Source organism: Centruroides sculpturatus, unplaced genomic scaffold (genome assembly GCF_000671375.1).
Source record: "Centruroides sculpturatus isolate CEXI.00-Female unplaced genomic scaffold, Cexi_2.0 scaffold1618, whole genome shotgun sequence".
NCBI lineage: Eukaryota > Metazoa > Arthropoda > Arachnida > Scorpiones > Buthidae > Centruroides > Centruroides sculpturatus.
The window spans coordinates 78423-92638 of record NW_019385883.1 but is presented as its reverse complement, the minus strand read 5'-3'; the positions used below and the strand labels follow the sequence as shown (position 1 = coordinate 92638).

General features: G+C 31.2%; 2 protein-coding genes across 3 annotated transcripts in view; one reads left to right on the top strand and one right to left on the bottom strand.

The window, feature by feature from the left end:
• The window catches only part of LOC111612380, a 41938-nt gene extending 34044 nt beyond the window's left edge, over positions 1–7894 (bottom strand). The window contains exon 1 of one of the 2 annotated variants that reach the window (XM_023353586.1): positions 7864–7894. In XM_023353586.1, the coding sequence (XP_023209354.1) occupies positions 7864–7888 (25 nt within the window). In that variant the 5' untranslated portion in view covers positions 7889–7894. Of the gene's footprint in view, positions 1–7226; positions 7805–7863 lie in introns of those variants that run through there. The other variant, XM_023353585.1, reaches the window with a different exon arrangement.
• Positions 7895–9848: 1954 nt separating this feature from the next.
• LOC111612381 lies at positions 9849–10906 on the top strand. The gene is made up of 2 exons (XM_023353587.1): positions 9849–9905; positions 10162–10906. The coding sequence occupies exons 1-2, from the start codon at positions 9850–9852 to the stop codon at positions 10514–10516; spliced, it is 411 nt and encodes a 136-aa protein (XP_023209355.1). The 5' UTR covers position 9849; the 3' UTR covers positions 10517–10906.
• The last annotated feature ends 3310 nt before the right edge of the window (positions 10907–14216 follow it).

Below are 14216 nucleotides of genomic sequence, written 5' to 3'. Positions count from 1 at the left end.
TATATATATAATTATATTTTTAAATTTTTGAGAGTCACAATGCTTACTAATAATTGATTAAGAGGAAACAATCTGAAAGGAATTGATGATAATGGTCCTGACTTGATTCAAATCTGTCCCATAGCAGCAGATTGATACTTTAATTTTCAACTCTATAGCCAACATAATAGTATTGTATTGTACATTAATATGGATAAACAACAGAAAAGAAAGTAAAATGATGAGAAAGAAATAACAGAATATGATGTTTCTTGACATCTAATATTTTCAAAAATTGATGGATTTCTTAATCACTTAATTTTATATTTTCAATATTTAATACAGATGTCATTATTGAAGTAAAGTTATACTTTTGTACTTTGTATCAATAGTTCTATTTTATCAGTTTTCAAATAAACAATACAAATTTTTCAGCATATACTTAGTAGTGGATTTAGTAAAATTAACACCAACTGTTATCTAATTGTCGTTGTAATGAAAACATTAATTTTGAGTTTGAAACAAGTTTTAAAAACAAAAATTAACTCAAGCTGAGATAATACAACTGTCTGATAACATGTCTATTTCTATGTGACTGCATGCTGCATGTTTGTGTCTACATTTATCTGTGTCTTTGTTTCAATGTGAAACCAAAGATTTAAAAAAGTGAAGACAATAAACTTCTTAAAGCACCTGATAATAAGTGGAATAAACAGAGGAAGTATAAAATAGGAGTTTAATTTCTCATTAAAAATTTTTAATGAAAAAAATCATTTAATTAAAAGCATTTCCTACATTTTTTTTCATCTTTTGTTTCTTCATATAACGGAGATGCTTTATTCAAAGTTAGACATTGTTTATTCATAGAGTTTGTTTAGACTATATTATCTGGTGATTAAAATTTCTGATATATTATCTAATAATGTCTATATATATATTAGCCATAATAAATTTTTATACATTCTTTTGATAAGAAATTGCCAGGACAAAAATTTTCTTAAATTTTGTGAATTTTATATATTCTTGATGATAGTTGATTATCTAATACTTCATTTTAATTAAAACTGTAATGAAAACATTTTATAAATTGGAATTTATATTACATAGAAAAAATAAAAATGATAATTATTTAATTTTACTTATTAATTAATTAAAAAATTAATTTTATAAATATTGCTAGTTTGTGATTATGTGATCAAAAATTACAACTGAATAAAACTCTTATTCACATTTAAGGACAAGCAGCTATAATTACAGATAATTTTTTATTACATTGTGGTTAAAATATAATTTCGGAATTCTTTTGTATTTTCAATTCTATTTTTGGATATTTTTGGATAGTAATGTGTAAAATCTTATATTCATAAGACATCACAACTGTTTTCATCATACATCACATTTATGATTAAGCCACACTTAATGTTATCATGTTAAACAGCAGACTGACAAAGAATATTTGTAAAACAAATCATACTTTAGAATGGTTTTACAATAATACTAATAAATTTAATCATCATTGCATGGGTTGAATACAAAAAAGAAGTTGGTTTTTAAACACTTATATTTATCTTGCTTTGTGCCATGTCCTGAAATCTTGCAATTCAAATTTCATTGACTACTAATTAAGATAGGTATGCCCTCAAAGTTTCATCCTAAGTCTAAAGACAATGCACTTTAATGATGTTTTAGGGGAGTGGTCCTATACTGAGGTCCAAAAAAAAAAAAAAAAAAAAAAAGGATAAATTTATGAGTATTTTAGATGTTATCTTTGTCAGCAAAATTTACAATATTTTCTTTCTTCTTAGATAACATATCAGCCAAAAGAGTAACTTACAAAATAAATATTTCTCAAAATCTTAAAGCAAAATTACATTTTTAAACAAAAATGTGTCGTAAATTTTCAACTGGTGCCTTATTTTACATTTTTAAAGTCATCAAAAACAACCTCAAAATGGCAAAAAAATCGTGATGATGATGTTGTTGTTGTTATTTAATAGATCTGAACATAGATCACTGGTTGTTCATATTTTTAAAGTTGCAATAAACACTGTATATGTTATTTTTTACTGCACAAAAAAATAAAAATCACCACATTTCAAAAAACTTAAGCCACATGCTTCATCTTCTGCTTTAACATTTTTTCTATATTATTTTTTCCTTTTTTCAAAATTTTTTTTTNGGTTTTTAAACACTTATATTTATCTTGCTTTGTGCCATGTCCTGAAATCTTGCAATTCAAATTTCATTGACTACTAATTAAGATAGGTATGCCCTCAAAGTTTCATCCTAAGTCTAAAGACAATGCACTTTAATGATGTTTTAGGGGAGTGGTCCTATACCACAAACCTCCCACCCCGAAACCAATAAATACAGTATAACCAAACGTAGAATTTAAATCTGTGTGTGTGTGTGTGTGTGTGTGTATGGTGCACTCCACCATATACATTATAGCAATGTATATGGTGGAGTGCCCACCCCCAATCTTAAAAAAAATAACCAATAAAATAAATTTTTGAAATATATTAAAATTATTTCTATCACATAAGACTCTTGAAAAGTAGTATTATTGATATTCATAGTTCTACAGACATTCTGTGAAAATCGCCACTTATTTGCAAACATATCTTTTCAATAGAAACTATAATACAGACTAGAGAGAATTAGAACAAAAAAATTACAATTTTTACTGTAATAGTTTTTAATAAGCATAATGTCAGTGAAATTTCTACATCAGGATCAAAGAATCTACTTCTATTTTCTACTTCTATTGATATATCTAGGAAGTGTCTCTTTTAATCATTCTGTTGTTCTAGCTCAAGCTCTAGGCCATACTTGTTATCGTTGATGTCTCTGAGAAATTGTTGTATGTCTGGTTTTTCTTTCCATATGATCAAGAAGTCATTGAAATATTTATTTATCTATTTTTTATTTTTATGTGTATAGTTAGTGTATGCATATATTTGTACATTTTCAGCCTGTAGATTCTATTTATCTATTTCTGGACTTGTGCAATAGACGCTGAGAAAACTTTTAAAGTTAAAAATATTCTATAATTAGTTTTGTTCGTCATAAATCAAAAAATTGTTTGATCCTAATGAAGGTAATTAATTGACCAAAAACGTTAGATTACATTAATAAATTAGACTGTATGTTAAAGGTTGGTAAAGTGTAGTTATTTTTGAAAGTGCAGTTTCAGAAGAGTCTAGAATGAACTATTTTGGTCATTAAAAAAAAAAATTGTGGCCTTCTACAAATTTTTAAATACAATGGAACAGGCTTGTAGGAAAGTACATAAATATCAATTAAGATAAATTTCTCAAAAACATAAAGAAAGAAAAAAAAAATGGAATTCAATCATGTTACCAATCCAAACACAAATGTTTCTACAAAGGCTTTGCACAGATAGAATAATACCATAAATTACAATAACAGAGTTAAAACTTACAAAATCTCACCTATATAATATATAATAGAAATTAGTATTATATAGTTGGAAGGTATTCAACTAAACACAAACAAAACCTTGAAAAGTATTCAACTTATCACAGATATGTAATTGTTAATTTTTACATATATTTTTTAATTTAAAGTCAAACACAGAAAGTTTTACTACTAGTATAATATTTTAATGAAATAAAATTATAATGAATTAAGAAAAATAATTTATCATCTTTTGGATTTAATAAATGTTATATATTATTTAAGTCTTCCCAATAATTATTGAAAACATTTTAAATAGTTTCTGCAGTAGACCCAGTACATAATGAGGCAAGTTAGCATAATGAGAGATGAAACAGAATTGTATAACATCTGTATGAATTATCAACTATGGATTTGAATTTAAATCTAAATCTCCTTTAATGTAGACTGGCATTTTACCACAAGCATCTGACAAACTTGATTTTAGAAAATTAATTATAAAATATTGAAGTGTTTTGTTTGACATTATAAGTTTTGTAGTATGAAAATGAATGTATCAATGGCTTATGGAATAATTAGGAAAGCAGAATGACATAAAGAATTACTACTGTTTATATGTTTTGAAGTAGAAGTTTGTGAAATCAAAAAATAATAAACAGTTCAAAATCTGAAATATATAATACAGTAAGACCCTGCTTAACACTGATTCAATATAACGCGGTCTGCTCGAAGCCTAAAAAAAGCTAAAAATTTACACTGATTCAAATTATTGCAGCATTTCATTGATTCGATAATACAATTATTTATGAACAAAAACCAATCAGCAAAAGGTGGCAATTCATTGTAGTGCTTTACTTCCCTTAAACTATGTTTGTTCGATGCAATTTTGGAAAAAATATATCATCATGGATGCCATAGAAAATATCAACTTTACTTGGCAAAAATTAACTGATAAATGCATGAACAAAGTGTAAAAGAAGTAATGGCTAAAGGTATCTTGGATTCTCAAGAAAAAGAGCCTATCGCTATGTTGTTAGGTTGACCAAATTGAAGTAACACTGTCTTTTGAAGTAAAATTAATAACATACAATTATAAGTTTATAATATAAATTAACAAAAAACTACAAAAGCTTTACAAAAACAAGCAATTATTTATTGTGACATCATCACAATGCTGGACTTCAATTTTTAATTTATTTCATTTAAAATATATGCTCTCCACTTGAAATTAGTACTGTAGTGTCTTGTCCCCTGTACATCATACTTTTCCATTAGTAATGGAGTTGTGCAGTCATCTACCTTACTCCTTTGAGGAGAAAAGTTTTGAATTGAAATAATATGACTTCGTAATATGACAATCAGAAGTTCATATATAGTTAGTTAATCAGAGCCTCCTGCCCCTAAGGTTTCCATATCTAGTTTTGTCTTTCATCTATCTAACTCTGTTCTTGAGATTAAGGAAAGACAGATAGACAAATGAATGACAGTGGGAATTTATAGGTCTACAATTTTTCAAATTGCAGTTTAATTTCTTCAGGTTAAACTATATTTTTACCTGAAGAATATAAGTTGGTTTATCAAAAGTACTTCTAGTTTTTTGGTTAATTATTTTACATTTGTGTACAATGTTACATTTAACACCTGATCTTATTGTTCCTTACTGTTTTAAGTTTTTAGTGCATGTTGTTATTATTCAGTATAGTACAACAGCAGCTGCTACAAATATATGTCGTGTTTGAATAAAATTAATTATATTATTAATTTTCAACATGTCTATTCTTCTTTTTTTAAGCATTTCTGGAGATAAAAACATCATCAATATAATATAATAATAAAAATTACAGAACGCTTCATATAATTATTGAGATTAAATGAGAAAAATCCTAAAAAATTTTCTCATTTAATATTAACAATTATACACAATTCAATGAAACATAATAAAAAAATTAAAATTATTGATTAGGGGCTATCCATAAATGACGTCCATACTGGAAGGGAAAAAAGGAATTATGGCAAGTTGAACAAAGTAAGACAAAAGGGAGATGAACTTCAATGGACGTTCATCTTATTTCATTAAATTTTATACAGTTTATATATTTTATTATTCATAAAGAGATTAAGATTTTATGGAGTTGAGTTTTGTTGGATGACCAAAGAAGAGAGGGGTTATGGAAACTTGGATAAACTGGGACAATAGGAGATGGGGAGTAAAAGTTTCAAGAAAAATGTAAACATAATTTATGGACAGCCCTTCAGTTGAGAAAGCCTTAAGTTTAAAGAAAGGAAAAAATAATTATATACATTATTCTCAATATATTTTAATTTGTATTTGGAAATGGTGTATATTTATTAAGATTAAAAGACTGAAAATAAAATTATTTCTAGATCAACAATAAAAACTCTGTATTGATTGAATAATAATAATAAATATTGAATACATGCCACTTTGTTAGGAAATTCCTGAATACAGACACTGACACTTATTTAATTTTAGTTTTTGGTTGCTATGCCTTGACTCTGGTCTGGTATAGTACATAACCACTGGCGTGAATCGAGTATAATCTGCTAAATACTGTATAATAATAATAACTCTCCCATGGTCACTACCTGGTCACGGTGGAAGAGCTCAGTAATTTTACTGAACCATAGGGCAATGCAGGATGGAGCACAAGCTCCTGGTAGGGACACCCATGCCAGTAAGGTCTATGTGGAAGAAATGAAGCTAAGAGTGACCATCACATCCACATTCTGTGGAGATATTTACCATTGTAGTAATCAGGTTTAACCAGCTCGGACATCATCCGAGTTAACAAGATTCACATTTGCGGGTTAGGCAGAGACTCACGTTCGAAAAATAGGCAACAGTCTCCTTTGGCTATCTCTGGTAAAAGCAGCGCCAGCCCAAGCACGGCTACTGCAATGCCCTCAATAGATGTGAGGAACCAACCTAGACCTGATGTTTCTGTGACAATGCATCCACAAACCACAAAGACTGAAAAATGGATGAAATAGACAATGGAAATGAACGAGTTTATCATCTGTACTTACTACACCATCACAAAACTTGAAACAGACATCACAGTGTACAGACAACAACTACATCATAGATTTACACAATATCCTCACCTCACTATCACCGAAGGCCATTACATTGAATACACACGATATTGTTAAGAAATTCTTGAATACAAACACTGACATATTTAATTTTTGTCTTGTTTTGGTTCCTACACCTTGACTCTGTGGCATAGTACACAGCCAAAGGTGTCAACCGAGTATAACTCACTAAACCCAATGTAATAATAATAATACAAGTACTTTAAATAAAAGAATTTACATTTTTATGAAAAATTATTATTCTCATTACATCAAGATTTAACATGATTTACCTGAATGCTGCATTCTAATAAACAAACTGTAATGTTTCAATTTACTTATATCTCAGGTGACAAGTCAATGTTTGTTTGTTTTATTGCTAAATCAGCTCTTAATATCTCCAAACTTAACCATGAAACTGGAATCAAAATTAGCTCAGCATATAAATTTTACATTTAACTGTCATTGGAAATCTAGGGCAAATGGTTACCTTATCCTATAATCCTTTATACTTATATTTCTTATAATACATTAAGAATTATTTATTGTATATTTATTCACTATAATCAAATGCTTTGCTCTAATTGTATTTTTATGTTTTTTATGGTCTATAAATACACTTAAGAGACCAATCAGAGTTAACAATTAACCACGTTGACTTGATCATGTAATTGATTAATTCGCGTTTTAATACGATTAAATTTTGTTAAAAAAAAAAATATATACTCCACCGTTAAAGATTTTTCTCTTCTGCATGTTAATCGCAATTAAAACAGCGAAATTGATGCTTTAATTTGTTGTGTGTTTATAATTTCAAACCATTCTTGACAACGCGGAAGACGCCATTTTCTCGTAGTAACGACGTGACCGGAAGCCACGTGACTGCTTCACGTTTACACTAAAATACGCCAACTGTATTCAAATTTAACTATGAAATTAATATTTAGGTATTTATTATATAAATAAGTTAATGTTTACGAAAGTATTTGACGCCAGAGAAGTGTATCACGTGACTAATGCATCAGGTAGTCTTCCGACAATTGGCAGTTGTGACGTAACGACACATTCCGCGAAAATAAATAAGTCGCATAATATCGTGGATTGATCAAAATTAAGCGTTTTAAATTGCAATTCCTCACCACGTGGCCACTCGGTTGAACATTTTGAATAAAGAATATTAATATTTTCGCAAAGTTTGCGTTTTTTTGGAGGAAAAACATTTATAATGGAAATTATAGTTATTAATTTCTTGTAAGAATGTGTTAAGAGATTAATTTATAACCGATTATTATTTTGTTTTACGAAATTTCTGCTGTCACTTTGTTTTATAATATTCACGAATCATCGTATAATACATTAAAAACAAACCTCTCATTTCTACCTGATCAGACATACCGCGAAATAATTAGCGCCCCCTTATGCATTTTAATAATGCGATATTAATTTAATTAAATCGAATTTGGTACGGTCTAGAATAATTAATACACGGCGTGGATTAACTAAAATTAATTTAACATTGAAATAATAAACCGACGCTTCATTTGGGATCGAGCATATATTACGTAATAAACGTTTCGATAGGGCGGCGTCACGATCGTCCAGTCGGCGAAATTGCCGTGAGTACGCTACCACGTGTGTATTATTTGACATTAGAGAGGTTGCGGCCGACGTTTTCAACGCAGAAACGTGTACGTCGGACGTTCAGCTCCGCCTTCCTGTAAGCCTAGAGGTTTGACAATGGCGTTTGGAACGTCAGTGGAATCATGCTCGACGTTCCAAACGCCATTGTCAAACCTCTAGGCTTACAGGAAGGCGGCGCTGAACGTCCGACGTACATGTTTTCGCGTTGAAAACGTCGGCCGCAACCTCTCTATTAAGGCCTACCCAAAATCAAAGTATCTTATGGTTCTGTCAATTTTGCTATAACTGCAATGTCTAAGATATAACTGCAATGTCTAAGATATGGATTGCATGCAATAGTGAACGAAAGCGTACATCCGGTCTAAGGCATTTTACAATAATACAGAAAATTCATACTAAAAAATACCACTGTGATGCTGCAAACAAGAAACATTTTATTTGTACAAGATACTCATTCTACACAGAGACTAGCGATGAAGGACATGGTATTCAACGTGGTCCTGCTTCCGAAGGTGTAAAACTAAAAGAATAAAGAAGTTCTAACATGGTCACAAACTTCTTGCGCTTTGATAGCTCCACTCATAAATCTGCTCAAGATTGTTGTAGGAGCCAAGATCTCCGGAAACTCGAATAAGCAGCACAGTTAATTGAAACGATTTCGTACGTTGTTATTGAAATGGGAATGAGAAATACAACTGATCTATGGTGGATATTATCACTTTAATTGTCATGATTAAATATTAATAAACAGTAAGTTTTGCACTTACAACAACTTAGAAATTCATGAAATATTTTTAAAAATACTGTTTTTGTTATAATAATTTGTTGTAGAGAAGTATTGTAGTCCAAATGATAGAGCCTTCTGCAATTATATAAAAAAAAATGACTATTAATCAGTTATAATCATCTGCAAATGGTGAATTCGATAGTGAAACGCAAAAAATAGGTTACTTGCCGCTATCTTAAATTACTGTATAGATAAACTTTCGTAAATTTCACTGATAAATTTTGTCAATTTTGTAAATTATAAGAAATATGGTTGCTTCTACGATATATTTCAATGTATTTATGAAATAACTTTTGTCTTTGTGTAATTTCATTCCCGATTTCCTCGTACTTGATGAAAATACTTATACACATTATGAATACATAAAATTTGCAATTTAATCAAATTGTACTAATTGATTAGTTGTTTTTTAAGTGTATATTTGTAAATGTAATGTATGATCATGTATTTTTTAAGTCATAACCGTTAATATAGATATGAATACTTTTATATTAATGAATGAGCAAAGACGAATATTCTTTTTTATGTCTTCGTTGTACTTAAAATTATGCTAACGTTAATATATTAAGGAAGGCCAGACAGCCGGACGACAGTGGGCATATATAGATTTACAATGGGTTGGAATTGCAGCCCAACAACAATATAGAAACAACAGTTTCAGAAGATTCTACCATAGCTCGATTTAAGTCGAATCCTACTCAAATCGAAATGGTTTATGAGCGTCTTCGAACATCCTAACTCTATAAGAAAATGGATTACACCTCGTCTCTGTGGGCATGAGTGAAAGACTACAGACAAAAATCAAAATGGTCCGCTTCTATAGACACTTCGAAATCGAAATTCTGTCAAAATATCGATATTTTTAGCATTAAACTGAGACGCAACGCAACAATAGAATTTCGACAATTGTCTGTTGCTTTGTTCGAATGCGTTTGTTTCGAGTGTTTTCGGAGTTTTGCTGCAGTTTTTGCGATAATTTTAAGTAAGTTTAGTCCCTGACCGTTCTACATTTAGGTATTTTTAACATTGCTAGGTACTAAATCACAATTAGCAGCGATAATTTTGCCACAACGAATATTCCATTACAACTTTATATTCATTTTTGTTTAGAATTTTTCTTATACTTAAAACGGTCATTTTCTAAATCTTTCTGTCGTATTTACATTATGATTTTTTAATATTCTCTTAATTTAACGTTCGTTCTACAATATTTAATACTCGGTTTTTATTGTTTGCAGGATGGATAATTTTAAAGCGCTAAAGAATTGGAATATTTCTAAGGGAGAGAGTGCGGAGGAAAGCTCCTCGACATCAGGATCGTCGTCCTCTTCGATTCGAGTGATTCGCGTGCGTCCGAAAGAAGTGCTGGAGGGTGCGAAGGAACCCGACAAGAAACGAGTGATTGTCACCATTCCCGATGAGAGCACCTCGTCTGTCATCGACTACCTGGAACAGAGATATCCAGAAGTTCCGGAATGGTCGGTGCAGAGAGAGGCACGCGAGGAACGAGTCGAAGGGGAGTGTAAATCGATCCTGAAAAAGAGGAAAAAGAAGCCTTGGTGGAAGAAGATTTTCTTCTTCTGGAAGAAATAAATCTCCGAGGTCTTCTCACCGGATGTGACTTTTCCCCCGATTGTGACTTTTTTACCCGGATATGGACTTTTACCTGGCTATGACCTAATGACCGGACTCGACTTTATTCATCGGATGTGACTTTTAATGGCGGTTTGGCGTCTTCCCTTTCCTGCTGGGAATTTTTGGAATGATACATGTCCTTCGTCATCGCTTACGAGGGACGTGTTCTTCCACTTCAGTTAATTAAAGTCGACGGTGACAACTTAGCACCGTCTTTGGTCGTTTGAAATCTCTCAACTGACGATGAAATTCTGACCGGAAAATAATGGATTTTCGCCAGCAACGTGCGTGTCAACACTGGACACCCGAATGAAAACAAAAGGGAACTATCGCAGTTAGCATATGTCTAAGCCACGATTATAATTATGTCGAACAATTAAACGTGTATATAAACTTTTACTTAATAAAACTTTTTACATTTATATTCATTGATTACGTGTATCTGTTTAAATATTATATCTGCACATTTTATTTCTGGACTAATTTATAATTAAAGTTGAAATAATCTTTCTAACAATTAAACCGAAAGGCAGAACAGAAGAAAATGTACACGATTCATAACGAAAGAGAAATATAAAAAGTCATTTTAAAAACTTGCGAATTTCTATCGATACAAAAGCACGAAATAAAATGCTATAAAACAGAGATTATTAAACTGAAGTGTGTCTCTGCGGGGACTTTGTTAAGAATAATTCTCGAACTTAATATCAACTTTATAACAGAAAAGTTCTCAATAAATGAAATTATAAAGACAATTTGTTGAGGTGTTTTAGCTTAACGCAACAAACAGGCAAACTTTAATTAATTAAAATCACGAAACATCATCAGCATTAAAACCTAATAACTTTGCTATGTTACAATTACCGCGATTTAAACATTTATTTGATTTGTTTATGAAAAAAGGTAAAGTATAAAACGTTAAAGTATAAAAAGGTATAAAGGTATAAAGGTAAAGTATAAAAACACCAAAAACCTGTAAGTTTTGTTCGTGTGAAATATCGTAAGTTCTCGTTCGAGAAATATTTAAACACAGAAACGAAAAAACGATATTATTTCTTTATAAACCATTTATTTTCAAAATTCTTAAAGTTGCAATTAAAAAAATAACCAGCACTTATTTATTGTGACACGGTCACAATGTCGGGCGGCAATTTATTAATCATACTTTTAATTTAATTTAAAATATATGCCGTTTACCTCGAATTACTACTGTAGTGTCTCGCCCCCGTACATCATACTTTTCCTATCAGCAATAGAGTCGTGCCTGTCATCTATTTAACTCCTTTCAGGGGAAATGTTTTGAATGGAAATAACGTAACTTCCGCCTTGCATCGAACGTTCATATATACTCCTAATCTTTTCATATCTGATCTCGACTTTCATCTACCTAACTGCGTTCTCGAGATTAACAAGAAATTTAATAAGTATTTTTTTACTTAAGAGTAAAAGTATTTAATAAATTGTTTCATGTGTATATGATTTAAAAACTTGGTTCCGTGTTTTTTTATTATTATTTGTTTACGACAACACGACACACTTGCTATCTGCCGAAAAGGATGCCTTCCGAGAAAACATTGTGGATAACTGGCCTCTATATTAGAACCAGTTCAGAGTTTATCTTTTTCCACTTGTCAACACCGTTGCTCAGTATAATTCTTCTGGAAAAAGAATAAATTCCACATATTTATAGAATTTGGGCTCTCTAAGCTAGATTCCATATATGTAACTATGCAAATCTTATGCCTCGTAAATTGTATGTCTCATAAAGGCCTCGAATCTAGTGGCTTTCAGGGAATTTAAGTTTGCTATCAATTTGACGAGAGTACTGTACATGATAAGTGGTAATTTCTTTGCAAATAAAACTCACACGGATATTCAATATTCTATTTGCTACTTTTCATACATTATAGTATTAATGCAAGTATAACATACACGTTTAATTCATTAAAATTTTTTACATTGCTTATCTTTGTTCTTTGTTGTTGTTAGGTGGCGTGTACAGTACGTAGCATCCAGTGTCGAAAATTCTCAGATAATCAAGTCTTCCTACTGGTCTACCATACCATAATTCATAAGGAACTTGTTCTGAACTGAAGATTTTCCAGTGCGATTCGAAAGATATACGGCAGTTGTTGCATGCTTCTGCCCACAATCCGTTCGGTAATTTGATTGGATTCAACATAGAACGTGCTGTTTCCATAACGGTACGATTTTCGCGTTCATCTGCACCATTTTGATCAGGTGTATAAGGTGGAGGAATCCATTGTTCTATCCCTCTGTTTGTGAGCAATTCAGCAACTCTGTTGTTGACAAATTCTCTACCTCCATTACATCTGAATTATTTGACAACATGTCCATTTGTTCTAGTTTCATTTAAAAATTGCTCAAGCACATCACATACTTCGCTATTTTGTTTCAAAAAGAAAATTCGTCGAAACTTACTGAAGTCATCCTTGAAACATACCTAGTAACGTGCTTCTCCTAAAGATTCGGTGGACATTGGTCCATTCATATCTGAATGGATCAATTTGCCAGTAACTGTTGGACGATTCATTCTTTGCTTAAATGGTAGTCTATGCATTTTTCCCAAAGCACATCCATCACAGAATTCTTCTTTGCTGTTCATTTGCTTCAAAACATCCTTTACGTACTGTTTACTTTGATGACCAAACATTTCATGGTACTGTACACTTGTGGAGTATCAGACGATGTCATCAAATTCACCCGAATGTTTTTATGTGGTTTTTCAACACGTATATCGAGCATGTACAGACCATTTTTCATGTAACCAGTCATAACAGTGTTCTCACCGATTTTGACTCGAATTTTAACACTTCTGTCATGGATACTATCCTGTGGCCGTTCGATGCTGCTGCTTTGACGGAAAACAAGTGGACACTTGCATCAGGGACATACAAAACATTTTTCATTTCAGCATTATACCAGATATTGTTTAGTCAAACTTGAATCCTTACTGTTCTTTGACCATGCACATACATACATCACATTTTGTTTTCCGAGTGAGATTACTTCAGGAACAGCAAATTCTCTATACGAGACGAAGTACAGTATTGTTTGTTCGGGGTAATATGCTTTGTTGCGTCATTATCACAATACCATTTATTTGCATCAATGTAGTTTCCAATCGACGAGCCCATGACATGTGAAATGAATACATTTGCCACTCCGTTGTTTATTAGTCTCGACATCTGTCGTTTTCTGCAGACACACTGCTGTCCAATGAACCAATTATTTGCATTTGTTACATGGAAATTTTTGTTATGCCCGTTCCACTGGTATTTTTGTTTTCCCAGAATTCTGTTTCTTTTTATACTTGCCAGAAGCGACAAACGCATTTGTTACGGTTGTGTCTTGATCACGCAGTTCAATCGTGCAGTTTTTCAATGAGTAAATTCAAACTTTGATTTTTTGACGGAATAGTGTTCAAAAGGTCTTTGAAATTATCATAGTCTTTTCCCAATGTAGATAAAATTCGGCTGTTTAATATTCTTTCAGACAAAATATTTCCTTCGTGTTTCGTTAATTAATCGTTTAAATCCACAAATAACTTTTGCAATTTGGCAACATGTGTGCTAATGTCCTCTTTCTCATCACACTTAACCCGAAAGAAGGCTTCAATTAACATGTTCAAACGTTG